Below are 15,010 nucleotides of genomic sequence, written 5' to 3'. Positions count from 1 at the left end.
GAGCCTCCTGAAGCTGTAGCCTAATTCAAGGACAGATGCTCATGCCTAGAAGTTCTGGATGCCACACTATCCTTTTCCAATACAGTGCTTGGGCCATGTTTTCCAGGTAATTTCTTTTAGAACTCAGAGCATGGAAATTCCACTCTAGGCAGATCACGCCCCTGAGGGAGAGACACCTTGCAAATTCCAGTGCTCAAAAATTCTGACACTCCATGTTCTCAGCTGTAGCGAACTGATAAAGCTGAAGTTCTACCCGATTGTGGAAGACACCTTCACCTACATCTGGATGTGACTGCCATTGTTAATATGCTAGACATCAGTGGCTGAATTTGTCTGCCCTGGTGTTTAAAGATCCCACCAAATGGTATACTTCTAGGTACACCACATGGGCAAATTCCCTGGTGCTTCAGTCACTTCCATGGGCTTCCTGACTCAGGTCTTCTGACACAGAGTCTACAACCCCATCCACCCTGTTTCTTGTAATATCACATGGCAGCAGTATTGTACATGAGAACCTGTTTCAGCATCCCTTTATTGGATGGTAGGAAGGCCTTCAAAGTCTCCACCTAAGACCAGATGCCTCGTATTTCCACTTCTTCCACGTGGCCTCCCCAATCCGGAAGTAACAGATCGGTCACCACTGTTAACTCTGGGTGTGGTAGGGACAGGGGCCTGCCGCTGATACAATCACGGTCCAACAACCACAACGGCAAGTGTTTTGCAGTCTCCTCTAAAATCTGGATGTGATCAGAAAGGTACCTCTGATGCTGTGCCCAGTGAGACCTCAGGTCCAAATGCAGACCCTGCATATACCACTTGGCATGCTTGACCTACAGGATGCAGGAGGCCATCAGTGCCAGCAGCTCAAAGTCATCTTCACTGAGATCCAGGACAGAGGCTAAAGAATCAGGATTATAGCCTGAATGTCCTGGAATCTCCGTTCCTAGGGGAGGTTCCCAGGTATTGTGTCCAGAATGGTTCCAATGAAGTTGAGCATTTGCGAAGGAGTCAGGTGTGACTTTAGCATGCTGATAGTGAACCCCAATAAAGATAGGAGGTGCGCTGTTGTCAATATCCCTCTAACCACCCAACCCCACGCTGCACATGGCCTTTGCCTGTGCGCAGTGGGAGTTGGCCGCGGTCTGTCTCTCTGGGTGTGAGAATAGGTCTGAGTGGGTCTGTGAGTGGCTAAGTGAGTGTCTGAGTGGGTGTTTGAGGAGGTGTGTGATGATCTGAGGCTGGCTGTGAGTGGGTACGCGAGGGTCTGAGTCGGTCTGTGAGTGGGTGCATAAGGGTCTGAGTGGGTGTGTGAGTGGGAGAAAGAGTTTGAAAGAGAGAAAGAGAGTGGGAGGGAGAGATAGAGATAGAGATTTTTTAGGCTTTGATGAGTGATATACTTAGAATGAGATATTTCTGGACAAATTTTTAAGAAAAATGTATTTGTCAATAAAAAAAGCATGAGATCACCTTTCAGTATGAACCTTAAACTTTTGAAGTTTAAAAGAAATTAAAGAAGGAAAGTGACCACGGGCACACCTGGCGTAGAACCCTCAACTTTCAGTGTGAGGGTCTGTGCCCCTAACCTTTGGGCCATAGGTGACTCCTTACTGTGATGCTTCTATACATACCTATGACAGTCAACCCACGCATGTGATTGGAAAGAAACGTGAATGTTTCATCTCTAGGAAGGTTTAACCAACAAAACACTAGTAAAGATACACACTGAAAAGCGATACTAGGATTTGAAAATTCAGCCTACTAAGTGACAGCACAAGACCTTGACCATTAGGCCAGACTATGTTCTGTTCTGCATCCAAAAGTTACTATAACATTCACATCAAACATATTGCTAGTCTGACTCTATGGAGTCATTGCATGGAGAGACCACTGCAATGACAATTTCTCTCTCTCCCTCTTCCATCCCATCTCTATCTTTCCTACCCCCTATTTACTCCTTTTTTCTTTGCTAAACTTTCATTTTTGAAACAGGTCCCCCCGTGAACATCATAAACTCTTGCTTCAAATAAGGTATGGGCCTTTATTAGCCTGACGCTCAATGTTACATTCAAGCAAGGGAACTAGTGTCCGTGGGATACCCATTACATCACTGGTTGGTTAACTGTTCATGGCCCATTATGTCGACACCCTTGGAAGGAAGTTAGGTTACACTTGGTGCACTAAAATATATTTGTTTTTTGTTCGGCCTAGTACTCATTACATTATCGTTTGTTAAATTGCTTGTGGACCAATTTGTTGGGCCCCTTCTGTTCCTTGAAATGAAGGTGGCACATACTCCGTGTTAAAAATATACTATTTGATGCGCCAAATACCCTGGGGTATCACATAAATCACAGCTGTGTAATTGACCCACGGTCTAATCAGTGAACCATTCAGGCCCTTTTTAAGTTAACTATGTCTCACTTGGTGGTTTTTACTGATTTCAGTCAAGTCTCGCCGCTGAAACAAGCATACCGCCACGAGCAGCACAACTCTTTCTGGACACCATGTTTCTGCCCTGGTTACAACGGGGTTTGGTGTAGTGGTTGTATTGTATGCTCAAGCACGCATAGCATAGCCTAACACTTTTACTTATCATTAATTTTTAATTAAATAAAGTCAGGGTGACCGTGACGTAACTGAAATGGGATTGATTCCCATGGCTGTCGCATTGGATTAAAGGCCACGGTTTCCTGTTCAGTTGCTGTAAAGGTGATTACGTTGCACCACGGCCACTTTCTGCTCAATTACACATGTTAGTGGCATTACTGGTGGGGGGGGGCATAGAAAGTGGTGTTTAATCTTCCTTTTAAATTTTTATTTTAAAACTATTTGTAAAACTATTTATGTGTATCCCCAGATATTCCTTTGACCGTTTACTGGAGATGAAGGGGCTATCCCTTATATGTGGTTGTCTAGCATCACTGATTCATTTCCTGAGTTCACACGCATAATGGACGTTTTTCCAAGTGAGTGGTTTTACACTCATGAAATATTTAGAGATTTTTATATCAGAGTTAAGTGGGTTGCGGCTAACATTAGCCCTTATTCTCTATTCTTTTCCTAGGTGCTCTGGATTTGTCACAGGTACCTTTTCAGTGTGTCCCTTGCCTTATCTAATATAGTTCTAATTGAGTTAGGTATTAGGGTTAAACGTTCATTTGAATTTTTCTTTTTAGGCTACTTCTTTCATTTGTGTGCCACTCCTGTCTTGATGAGGACATGTAGTCATGCAGGTCAAAAGGAGGTCAACATGGACAAGACAAATTTGGATCTTTAATTTATGACATGATGCTGCATTATTGTTATCATATTCAAAATATTCAGGCATAATATTTTAGTGAATTATTTCCAATACGCTGTGTCGCTCTCTTTTCACGTGTTTCACTTGCACCGTTTAATGTTTTTCACACACACAATGTGTTCACCTTGCACTTAGGACACGCTTTAAGAACATGGTTAATGTTGCTTTTTAACCCACAAAGCATATTGTTATGCCTCTGTTGATTATATAGCTGCAGTTAATCAAGAAACTGGGGCTATGTATGTTTTGTTCTTTGTCTTATCAGTTTATCTTGTGAATTGCGTATTTTAATAATACCCATTGATACACTGTTGCATGATATTTTTACAAAGTTTGCATTTCCTTAACCATTCTATGCCTCTACCTGTCTCTGAATACACATCTATGGTGGGTGACAGCTGGGATTTGTGCATTCCCTCTAGACAGTCACACACAAAGAGAGCTGGGGAGTGATATTTGCATCCTGTTGGCTCAAAACCGGGCTGATGGGCCTTCCTGGACTAGATGGGAGGGAGGAGCTGAAACTTACACCTGAACAGTGCTGTGCCTTCCTCCTCACAAAGAGCTGCATAACACCCTGTAGAGTGTCTAGAGCCAGAGATGATAGGGCAGGTATCTTGTGCACTCCAAAGGCTCTCTTTCAAGTCCCCCCCACTTCAAAGGCTCAACTCAGTACAGACGTTCTGGACCCCAAACTCCACCAAATCAGAACTCTACTGGGCCTAAGGACATTCTGCCAGGAGGAAGAGCTGATGCTCTGTCAGGAGGGACTGCCACATTGCTCACTGCATTGCTGTGTTGGTCTGCTGCCTGCTGATTCCTGTGCCCTAAGAGGGACCACCACTTTGCTACCTACTTTTCTGTGTTGACCTGCTGCTTCTTGCCTGGGAGTGAGAAGGACTGGACTTGCTCTCTACATAATTGAATGCAAGTTCTCCAAGGGCTTGTTGGCTTGTCTCCTGTTCTTGAAGTCTCCCAGCCATCAAAATGTTCCCTCCATTTTGCTTCAGCTGAGGGACTCTGTCATCAGTGAGTACTCCCTGCTTGAGGTGCCAATCCAGTCCTGGGCCTCACTGTGTTGCTGTAATTTATGTGTTACACAAATACTTTACACATTTCCTCCTAAGTTCAGCCTGACTGCTCTGTGCGAAACTACCAGAGGGTGAGCACAGGTAATGCAGGTTGTGTATCTGACTTCCTCTGACTAGGAGTGAGGTCACTGCTTGGACAGGGTGCATACCTCTGCCAACTAGAGACTCAATCGGAAATAGCAGAAAAAAACGTAGAAATTCACAGAAAAAGACATGTTACATGGACATAATAGTTAGGAAATAGAATTTAAAAAAAGCCTTAGAAATTCACTGGAAAAAAAAAAAGGTTGCAGGGACGTTATAGTTAGGTTCAGGTTTTACACACACAAAACCACAATCAATCAATCAAGGATTTATAGAGCGCACTAATCACCCGTTAAGGTCTCAAGGCGCTGGGGGGGGGGGAGCTACTGGTCGTAAAGCCATGTCTTGAGGCGTTTCCTGAATGTCAAGAGGTCTTGGGTCTGGCGAAGGTGGAGCGGTAGGGAGTTCCAGGTCTTGGCGGCTAGGTGGAAGAAGGATCTTCCTTCGGCAGTGGTGCGGCAGATGCGGGGGATGGAGGTGAGGGCGAGGCTGGCGGAGCGAAGATTCCGGGTGGGGGTGTGGAAGGAGAGTCTGTTGTTTAGGTAGACTGGGCCTGTGTCGTGGAGGGCCTTGTGTGCGTGGATGAGGAGTTTGAAGGTGATCCTCTTTGATACTGGTAGCCAGTGAAGGTCTCTGAGGTGGGGGGAAATGTGGTAGCAGCGTGGGATGTCCAGAATGAGGCGGGCGGATGCGTTCTGGATTCTTTGCAGCTTTGTTAAGAGTTTGGTTGTTATTCCTGCATATAGGGCGTTTCCGTAGTCCAATCGCCTGCTGACCAGGGCGTGGGTGACAATTTTCCTGGTTTCGACAGGAATCCACTTGAAGATTTTGCAGAGCATGCGGAGAGTGTTGTAGCAGGAAGAGGATATGGCACTGACCTGCTGAGTCATGCTGAGTGGGGAGTCCAAGATGAAGCCTAGGTTGCATGCGTGGGTGGTGGGTGAGGGCGCGGTTCCTAGGGAGGTGGGCCACCAGGAGTCATTCCAAGTTGAGGGGTTGGTGCCAAAGATGAGGATTTCTGTCTTGTCTGTGTTTAACTTGAGGTGATTTGATTCCATCCAGCTGGCGATGGCGTGAAGTCCGTTGTGGAGGTTGTTCTTCGCAGTTGTAGGGTCTTTTGTGAGGGAGAGGATGAACTGAGTGTTGTCTGCGTAGGAAACTATGTTGATGTGGTGGGTTCGTGCAATGTTGGCGAGGGGGGGCAATGCAAACGTTGAAGAGCGTGGGGCTGAGCGAAGATCCTTGGGGAACGCCACAGATGATTCTGGAGGCTTCTGACAGGAACAGTGGGAGGCGGACTATCTGAGTTCTGTCTGAGAGAAATGACGAGATCCAGTCGAGAGGCTTGTCGTGGATTCCAGCGTTGTGGAGGCCTGTGCGGAGAATGTGATGACATACCGAGTCGAAGGCTGCAGAGAGGTCCAGGAGGATGAGTGCTGCTATTTCTCCTTCGTCGAGCATGGTCCTAATGTCGTCTGTGGCAGCAATGAGTGCAGTCTCTGTGCTGTGGTTTCTGCGGAATCCGGATTGGGAGGTGTTGAGTATCTTGCTGTCTTCCAGGAACCAGAATAGTTGGCGGTTTCCGATTTTTTCGATGACCTTGGCTGGGAAGGGGAGGAAGGAGATCGGCCGGTAGTTCACCAGTTACAGTTATTTCAAGTAACTATAACTTGCCCCAAGGTAACTATATTCCACATCCTTTTCGTGCGCTGCTAATTACCTCACATATTACATTACTCATGACATCTTCTATCACATCATTGATAATATCACTGCAACATTTACAGTGATATTATTGATGAAAAAACTGTGCATGGCTGAAGCACGAGTTATAGTTACCCTAGGGCACGAGTTGTAATTACCTGAGATAACTACAACTGGTGAATTTATGTGGTTTTTGTGTGAGTAAAATTGGAACCTAACTATAACGTCCCTGTAACCTTTGTTTTTTCTGTGATTTTTTTTTTTTTCATTAAATACAAAGGTTACTGGGACGTTATAGTTAGGTTCAGAATTTAGATGCACAAAACCATAGAAATTCAGCTGTTATAGTTATAGTTACATTTACTTCAAGTAACTCTAACTTGTGCCCTAAGGTAACTATAACTTAGTTGTAGTTACAGCAGCGCAACCCCATTGAGCAGGTCTCAGGTCCAGCTTTCCCTGTACTGCTGCACTGCTCTTGTTCCTGTCTTTTCCTTGATATTTCCTGTGTTTTTTTTAGTGCCTTCTTATTGCCTGTCCCTCATTATCACTGCTTTTGCCTTGTTTTTCCCACATTTTTTGCGTGCCTTCTCCCTGTTTTTCCCTCATTTTCACCCCTTTATCCTTACTTTTCCCACATTTTTTTGTGCCTTCTCCTTGCTTTTTCGCTCATTTTCACAACTTTCTTCTTGCTTTTTACCTCATTGCCACTTCTGCTTGCCACCTGTTATTACTCACTCCTGCCTATCCCCACCTACCACCTCTCAGCATCCCTCCCTCATTGTAGGTCCTACTTAATGGAGGCCATAGCGCGACCCCATTGAGCAAGTCCCAGGGCCAGCTCTCCCCGTGCTGCTGCATCACACTCGCTCCTGTCCTTTAGCCTTTTTTTTGTGTCTTCTCTTTGCTTTTCGCTCATTCTCACTGCTTTCTCCTGGCTTTTCCCATGTTTGTGTCCCTTGTCCTTGCTTTTCCCTCATTTCCACTGATTCTCCTTGCTTTTCTCCCTGTTTTTGTGTGTCTTCCCCTTGCTTTTCCCTTGTTTTCACTGCTTTCTTCTTGCGTTTTCCCATTTTTTTGTGTGCCTTCTCCTTTCTTTTCCCTTATTTTCACTGGTTTCTTCTTGCTTTTTTATCCATTTTTGTGTGCTTTCTCCTTGCTTTTCCCTTGTTTTCACAGCATTCTCCCTGCTTTTACCCCTGTCTTTTTTTGGGCAGCAGTGCCTTGAGACCCTCACGGGTGAACTGCAGTGCTTTCTAAATCCTTGATTGATTGATTGATAGCTTTATCAGCACCTGTGCCTCTCTATAACTTGTGCTTGCAGCGAGCCCCAGCATAAACACACGTTGGGTTGGTGAGTGTGTGACTGGATGTATTTTTTTTTTATTGGGCACGGATCCAAGGGTTCATCATGAATTTACAATGGATGGCCACGTTGAGACCTGTGCTGGATCCACCGATCGGCCCAAAAAAAAAAAAAAAAAAGATTTAAGGGAAATTTTTGTCCAGGGGTGGTCCCTCAGGGACCCCTTCATTTGTCTTATAGGGTCAGGATACCTCTATTCTGACTCATTATGTAATTTTTCATTTTCATTTTTTACTTCCCCACCGAGCTGATAAACAAAACAGTGCCCGCAACTTTTCTCTCAGGCTGCGGCTAGCCAATCAAGGCCTTGATTTGGCACGCAGATCAGCGGATCCACCATGGATGAATCTGCAGAGGATCCGTGTCCATAGATATACAAATTTTCTTTTTCTTTTATTAACTCCAAAACTACTGAAAGGATTTACACCAAATCACAAAAAGGACTCTTTCTGCACCAAGAGCTAGCTTTCTGCCCAATTTGGTGTAATTCCACCCAGAAGTTTGGGCTGTAGTCGTGGGAAATTGCATGGGGAACTGAAATTAGTGGCAAATCAATTTTGAACATGTTGTGAAGATTCGATAGATAAATAGATAGATAGATAGATAGATACGCTCTAGCTAGAGACATAGGGCCTCATTCTGAGGCTGGCGGGCGGCGGTAGCCGCCCGCCTGGCGGGGACCGCCATATGGCCGCTCCGCGGTCGAAAGACCGCGGAGGCCATTCTGGCTTTCCCGCTGGGCTGGCGGGCGACCGCTAGAAGGCCGCCCGCCAGCCCAGCGGGAAACCCCCTTCCCACGCAGAAGCCGGCTCCGAATGGAGCCGGCGGAGTGGGAAGGTGCGACGGGTGCAGTTGCACCCGTCGCGAATTTCAGTGTCTGCTAAGCAGACACTGAAATTCTTTGTGGGGCCCTCTTACGGGGGCCCCTGCAGTGCCCATGCCATTGGCATGGGCACTGCAGGGGCCCCACAACACCCCATACCGCCATCCTGTTCCTGGCGGGCGAACCGCCAGGAACAGGATGGCGGTATGGGGTGTCAGAATCCCCATGGCGGCGCAGCCATGGGGCAGCGGAAAACCGGCGGGAGACCGCCGGTTTTCCCTTTCTGACCGCGGCCAAACCGCCGCGGTCAGAATGCCCTTGAGAGCACCGCCAGCCTGTTGGCGGTGCTCTCGTGATCGTTGGCCCTGGCGGTCAATGACCACCAGGGTCAGAATGACCCCCATAGTTTGACTTGACAATAAAGTTTATAGACTATTTTCAACAATGCTCGATATAGTATAGGTTATTACTAGTTATATTAGACAAACATTACTTAATTCAAGCAGGACCTTTTAAGAGAAAGCAATCTTGTGATTCCAAAAGAATGGAAATGGTCTACAGCAGTGGTACTCAAAATCCTGCCTAGCCCAGCAGACCTCTCTTTTAGCCCCACAGAAATTCTTCTGGGAAAGAGCAGCAGAGAAATAAAAGCTGCCCGAGTTCCGTTTTTTCTGTCATAATACTAACCAAGCAATTTTGTTTTCTGGTTCTGTTTTTTTTCTATAGACCCGGTTTGGGCGAGAGGCTCCAGATTTTTGAAGTAAAAAATGGCTTTATTTTCGGTCTGTCCCCCCTAAACTTACCTCTGTTTCAATATAAATCGATAGGGATTTTTTTCCTATGTCTCCCATTTTCCAGTTTTAAAAAGGTATTGTTTTCTAACTGACCCCATAATCCCTCATCCCTCCTTGTCTCCCTGGAGATGGCTGTGCATCAATGCGACCCTCAAACACATCCCAGACTGTACTTTGTGGCCTCTGATAAAATATTTATGAGTACCCATGGTGTACAGTATCTTGCACAACACCGTAATTGCATGTGTTTCGTCAATCACAAAAATGAGGTAAGTGCACCCAAAAAACAAATTAACTAGTTTAGATCAAACAGAACTTGACAAATTGCAGTCATTGGATTACCGTACATTCATTGCATTTTATCAATGTAGAGAGAGGCAGTATCACGCTACTTCAAATTTCCACCATGCTCTGTCTGGTGTTAATTCAAATGTGAAAAAAACTCCCTTAAATTGTATGTTTTTCCACAGATTAGGTGCTAAGTAATATTCCTTCAGTCCTAGTAGTGCATTTCTATATCAACAGAGCTACCCCGGGTTTAGCAGGTCTGGATAAATAATGTTCAAAGAAGTGTGAAAACTGAAATGTTTGATAACATCTCTCTGAAAACCTCTGCTTACCTGTTGGCACACAGCTTTCTGAATACATCATTATGGGGTCTGTACACCCTGAAAATGTAAAACAATAAACATTAAGGTTAATAGCCTAGGGGTGTGCAGAGCATGATTCTATAATTGCAGTAAGATTTTATCTTAAAGCATCGACGAGACACAAAAACAAATTGTAAATGGAAATATTTCATGTAAGCAATTCAGATATTTATTTTCTTTCACTTTGATGATTTAGAGATGAATGCATGTATCTTAGCACATCTAATCACTCAAAACATGTTTTAATGAATATTTATTTCTATAGCACTCACTATACACCTGAATTGCTTCTATGTGCTAGAGAGAATGTAGCAGTTATAAGCATGGGTTAACAGGTATTAACCCTCAACTTAATAAATTACATTACTTGGCTGAGAAAACAAAAAAATACATATCCTACAACTGGTCCCAGGATGCTTGTTTCTGGTCCAGGAAGGACCTGGCACGGCAGTTCAGGCTGAACTGTTCTCTTGGGGAGCAGGGTCAAGGCTGATTTGCACATGGCTGGCTCAAAACCGGAATGGCATGGCCAGCAACCCAGATTTATGACTAATGGTGAATGTTTGATAATCTGTGTTTCGTCAATCGTGTTCTTTTTGTATCTGTTGCCCTAAGTGGGAAGGGTTTGCCCAGAAGTGGGCCCCGGGCTCGCTATTCCACCAGATTCAAGCTAACCTGGCTGATGAGATGATGCCCCAAAACTGGTCCCAGGATGCTCGTTTCTGGTCCTGGAAGGACCTGTCCTGGCAGTTCGGGCTTGACTGTTCCTATAAGGAACGGGGTCAAGACTGATTTGCATATGGCTGGGTCCAAACTGGAATGGCACAGTGAGCAAAAGAAATGATGGATTAAACCCAGATCTGTGACTGGGGGTGAATATTTGATTTGGTCTACATTCCTCCCATCAACTGTTCTTTTTGCATTTTTTGCTCCCAAGTGGGAAGGGTATGCACAGACATGGGTCCTGTGCTCACTATGCCACCAGATTCAAGCTAGCCTGGCTGAAGAGAGGCGATACCCCGAAACCGGTCCCAGGATGCTTGTTTCTGGTCCAGGGAGGACCTGGCCTGGCAGTTCGGGCTCGACTGTTCCCATGGGGAACAGGGTCAAGACTGATTTGCATATAGCTGGGTCCAAACTGGAATGGCGAGCAAAAAAACTGATGGCTTAAACCCAGATCTGTGACTGGGGGTGAATGTTTGATTTGGTCTACATTCCGTCCATCAACTGTTCTTTTTGCTAATATTTATTTCCAGCAGTTGCCCGAATCTCTGAGCATTAGGATATCTCTAGGCCATCCTGGTTTCAGTGTTTCAATTTCCATTTTTCTAGGTATTCAGTGTTGTGTTCTCAGTGTTTTTCAAATCTTTCAAAATCAGTGCTTAGTGGTGTTTATCCACTGCCTACCTGCCAAAAAAGACAAAAAAGGTGTTTTTCCAGTTTTTACAAAACATACTGTTTTGCAGTGGTTATAGATATTTAATTTAGATAAATAATCCAGGGTTCTCATTGGCTGTGCATCCAATGGATTTTTTAGATGTTAGACTGAATTAAGCATAGAATTCTGTGTGTTGCACTCTCACTCACATCTCATTGTCCATTCTCACATCTCATTACCTCTCACACTCACTGTGTCAGGACTCTGTCAGGGTTATAGGACTATTAGTGCATTATAAAAGTAAGAGTGATATATTCAAATGTTGTAATAAACAAACTCCTAGACACAAGATGGGGGTCTTTCATTGCCTCCTCACAGATTATTATGACATTGTGCGGGTGGTCAACCGTGCCAACAGCATAGTACCTCATGAAACCTTTAAAATTTTCAATTACACCTTATTGATTTGTAGCCCAGCATTCGAAGGCACCTGAAATTTGACACTTTAGGCATGCTCAACACTGCTTTTCTACACTCTTTATTCTACAACACTGAGGTAGTACTGCTGTTGTGTGCATGTTCGTAGCTGCTAGTGTCCCCATTGCAAGTCTCTCACTTTGTCAGTCCTGACCTTTTAACAGACATCACATTGTATTCTAAGACTTGAAAGGTTGCTGACAAAATTATAACTATAGGCTTAAAACCCCAGCAGTAAAGGGCAGTTGAGGAAAAGCAAAGAATAACTGAAAGTATCACATATAAAAATGGGACACCTTGCAGCTATGAATTTTCTAGGTATGTGAATAGTCTTCTATCATATTTTCACTGCTATCCTGTGTTCAGGGTGACAGCATTCTTTTCAAAGGTACCTGGCACAACACCCTGAACTGAATTTTAAAATCTGTGGTGTTTAGATGTTTACTTGCTATCAAAACAACTTGTAAGTAAAGGGGGCTGATGTATCAACAGTTTTTGCCTATTCTGTGTCTGTGGGTAAATGTAAGCCAGCCTTTTCACTAGTGAAAGAATTAAACACTGCCAAATGATCAAGTGTGATTTTAATATATAAAGATTCTCTACAGTGTGTAAAATAATTAGAGCAGACATAAAACATGTGTCATACCTCGCACCTTTAATTCAAGCAAACAAAACTGGAGAAAACATATGGAAGAAGAAACAATATTTTAGTGACATCCCTAAAACAAATGTAAACTGAAAGAGAATAATATTAGTCTAGTTTAAGGGTCTCCAACTTTATGTTTAATAACAGCAACTCATGGGGAATTAAAATCATGTTGAGCTACCAATGTTATTATTGTTGGATAAGGATCACACCAGACAAGATTACATTAGTGGCCACCCCATGCAAGATTGCCAGCAGTGATCACCTCAGTGCATCAGACAGGGGTGCGAGAAGTAACACAGAGAAGGCTTTATCAATTTGGAACGCTTCTACATAGGTAATATATCCCAGCCACAGCTGCAGTTCCCGTGACATGAAAGTGATATTATTAGTGATGTCTCCCCAAATGATAAATAACTCAAAATCAGCTTTAAATATATTTTGAAACATGTAGACATTTTTGTATCACCAAACATCAGCTTATGTGTTCTCAAAATTCACATATATATTCATTCAACCAAGCAAAGGGTAGGCTGGGATACACACAGGAGAGCTGCTTACAGGCAGATGGAGAGTTACCAGTAGCTCATAAGCTACTCCTTAGAGAAGCATGGCTTAGTCATTCTTGCTATTACCCTACATAAGAAAGTCATATTGTGTTGTTCCCTTAAGGAAGAAATAAAAATTACTCATTCTCTATTACTTTCCTTTCTTTGAAAAACATTATAGTTTGTGGGTGTGCAACTGTTTATCATTTATTATATATTTACCCTCACAAGGGCTGTTTCCCTTTTGGTGCTTTTTTTTTAGTTATTACAGATTTAAACCCAAGGCAGGATAGCCGAATCATACCTCTCAATTTTGCTGTTTCCAGGATGACATCAGTGTGCACCATGACACTTGGGAAAGTTTTTGCTTGTTTTGAAGCACTGAGGTGGGGATAGTGGCAGCCACTGAAGACCTCCACCTGGCTGCTAACTTGAGCAGTATCAGCACCCTGCTTTTACTAGATCTATCTTCAACATTTGACACAGTCAACCACTACCTCTTGCTACACGCATATATATACTGTAGCCTTTGCAGTAGCATTAGCTGCCAGCATTGTGTTAATGCATATGATTTGGGATCTTGGATTTTTAGAGGATATGTGTGCAAAGCCACCTTTTGTGTGGTGGTATACCGATTCCTCATTTAGGTTTGATTTTGTGGGCAAACTTTATGCAGTATTGCCACAATGGAACTAATATTGCAAATGGATAGTACCATGTATGAAACATCACTATCAAAGTTCAAATATTGGAATGCAGTAATTTCCACTGTGAATCCTGATGTTTCAGTATTTTGCAATGACCAGTGTACGCTAAATAAACATTTAATATTCCCCTTTGCTGGAGTAAATCTCCTTTTCTTTTTCTGTATTTGGTCATTTGAGAATACTACTAGTGCCTTTTCGATGGGAACCTTTTTATTCCCCTTTGCTGGAGTAAATCTCCTTTTCTTTTTCTGTATTTTCTGTATTTGGTCATTTGAGGACACTACTAGTGCCTTTTCGATGGGAACCAGGCATCCAAACATGCCTTTTCTAGACCATTCAGTTTACGACTGCAAAGGTTACTCACAGACAGTGCAAGCTTTTGTGTTTTCATCATAAATTATTTTATACATTATTAAAATTATTTTGTGGATTGCCTGCATGTTGCATATGCACAATCTGTGCATTTTTGCTTCGTCATATTCCTTTGAAAACGTTTATATCGACCTATCAGTTTTCATGGAAAATATGCAGAACATGAATACGGATTGTATCCCTGTTCGGAAGTTCAGCTATAGAATGTTTATATAAAACAATGTATTTAAAAATAAATAAAAACATAATTAACAATACAAGTTATAACAAAGTTATCATTACCTGATGCTGAGATAACGTCTCCGAATAAATAAAGGCTTATGGATGAGTCACAAACTTACTTGTAAGCAGTCATTTGATGAAAAACAAAATCACAGATAACATAATTCCAATTTAATGTTGATGTTTGTATAAAGCAGTACCTGGTGATTTGTAATGGAAACTCTTTGATGGTTGATCATCAGTTATCTTTGCTACTGGTATATTGAAGGCTCTGATTGAATATTCAGTATTCGGTTTTAGAGGAAATGTATCATGGCAAAATCTCCACTAGAATACAACATCAAATGACAATTATTTCCATCTTTAAGGTAGTTGCCAGCAAAGTTTGTTTTATATTGCTCGTTTGTAAAATATGTAATCCCAAAAACTGAATAAATTAGCAGATGTCAGAAACTTGTGATCTGCAAGCCAGAACCAGGGGCCAGATGTATCATTTATCTGACTACCAATTACCTAATTGCGATTTTCTGCGAATTGCAATTAGGTAATTGCTATTTGAATGTATCAAACTACAGGAGTTTCATTTATTGGTTCTCAATGGCTCGCAAATTGACCTACTACATTAATATTCATGAGGTAGGTCACAATTTGCGACCCATTTGGAAATGCTAAAATCACAGGGATGGCAGCCTGCTGGGCTTAGCAGATCACCATTTCTGTGATTGTTTTTCAATAAAGCAATTCTTTTTTTAAATACAACCCTTCTTCCTTAAAGGAAAACGTGATGTTTTGTGACCACATTTCGGTCACAAAACATTCCTACATTACGCTGCAATTCGGTATTAGG

General features: G+C 43.0%; 1 protein-coding gene across 2 annotated transcripts in view; it reads right to left on the bottom strand.

The window, feature by feature from the left end:
- IL17RB (interleukin 17 receptor B) overlaps positions 1-15,010 on the bottom strand; it is a 153,098-nt gene that overhangs the window by 58,988 nt on the left and 79,100 nt on the right. For both annotated transcript variants that reach the window (XM_069206441.1, XM_069206442.1), the window contains exons 5-6: positions 14,364-14,490; positions 9,784-9,831 (exon numbers count right to left, since the gene is read on the bottom strand). In XM_069206441.1, the coding sequence (XP_069062542.1) occupies positions 9,784-9,831; positions 14,364-14,490 (175 nt within the window). The remainder of the gene's footprint in view (positions 1-9,783; positions 9,832-14,363; positions 14,491-15,010) is intronic.

This window comes from Pleurodeles waltl, chromosome 9, assembly GCF_031143425.1.
Source record: "Pleurodeles waltl isolate 20211129_DDA chromosome 9, aPleWal1.hap1.20221129, whole genome shotgun sequence".
NCBI lineage: Eukaryota > Metazoa > Chordata > Amphibia > Caudata > Salamandridae > Pleurodeles > Pleurodeles waltl.
This window is presented reverse-complemented; position numbering and strand designations above follow the sequence as displayed.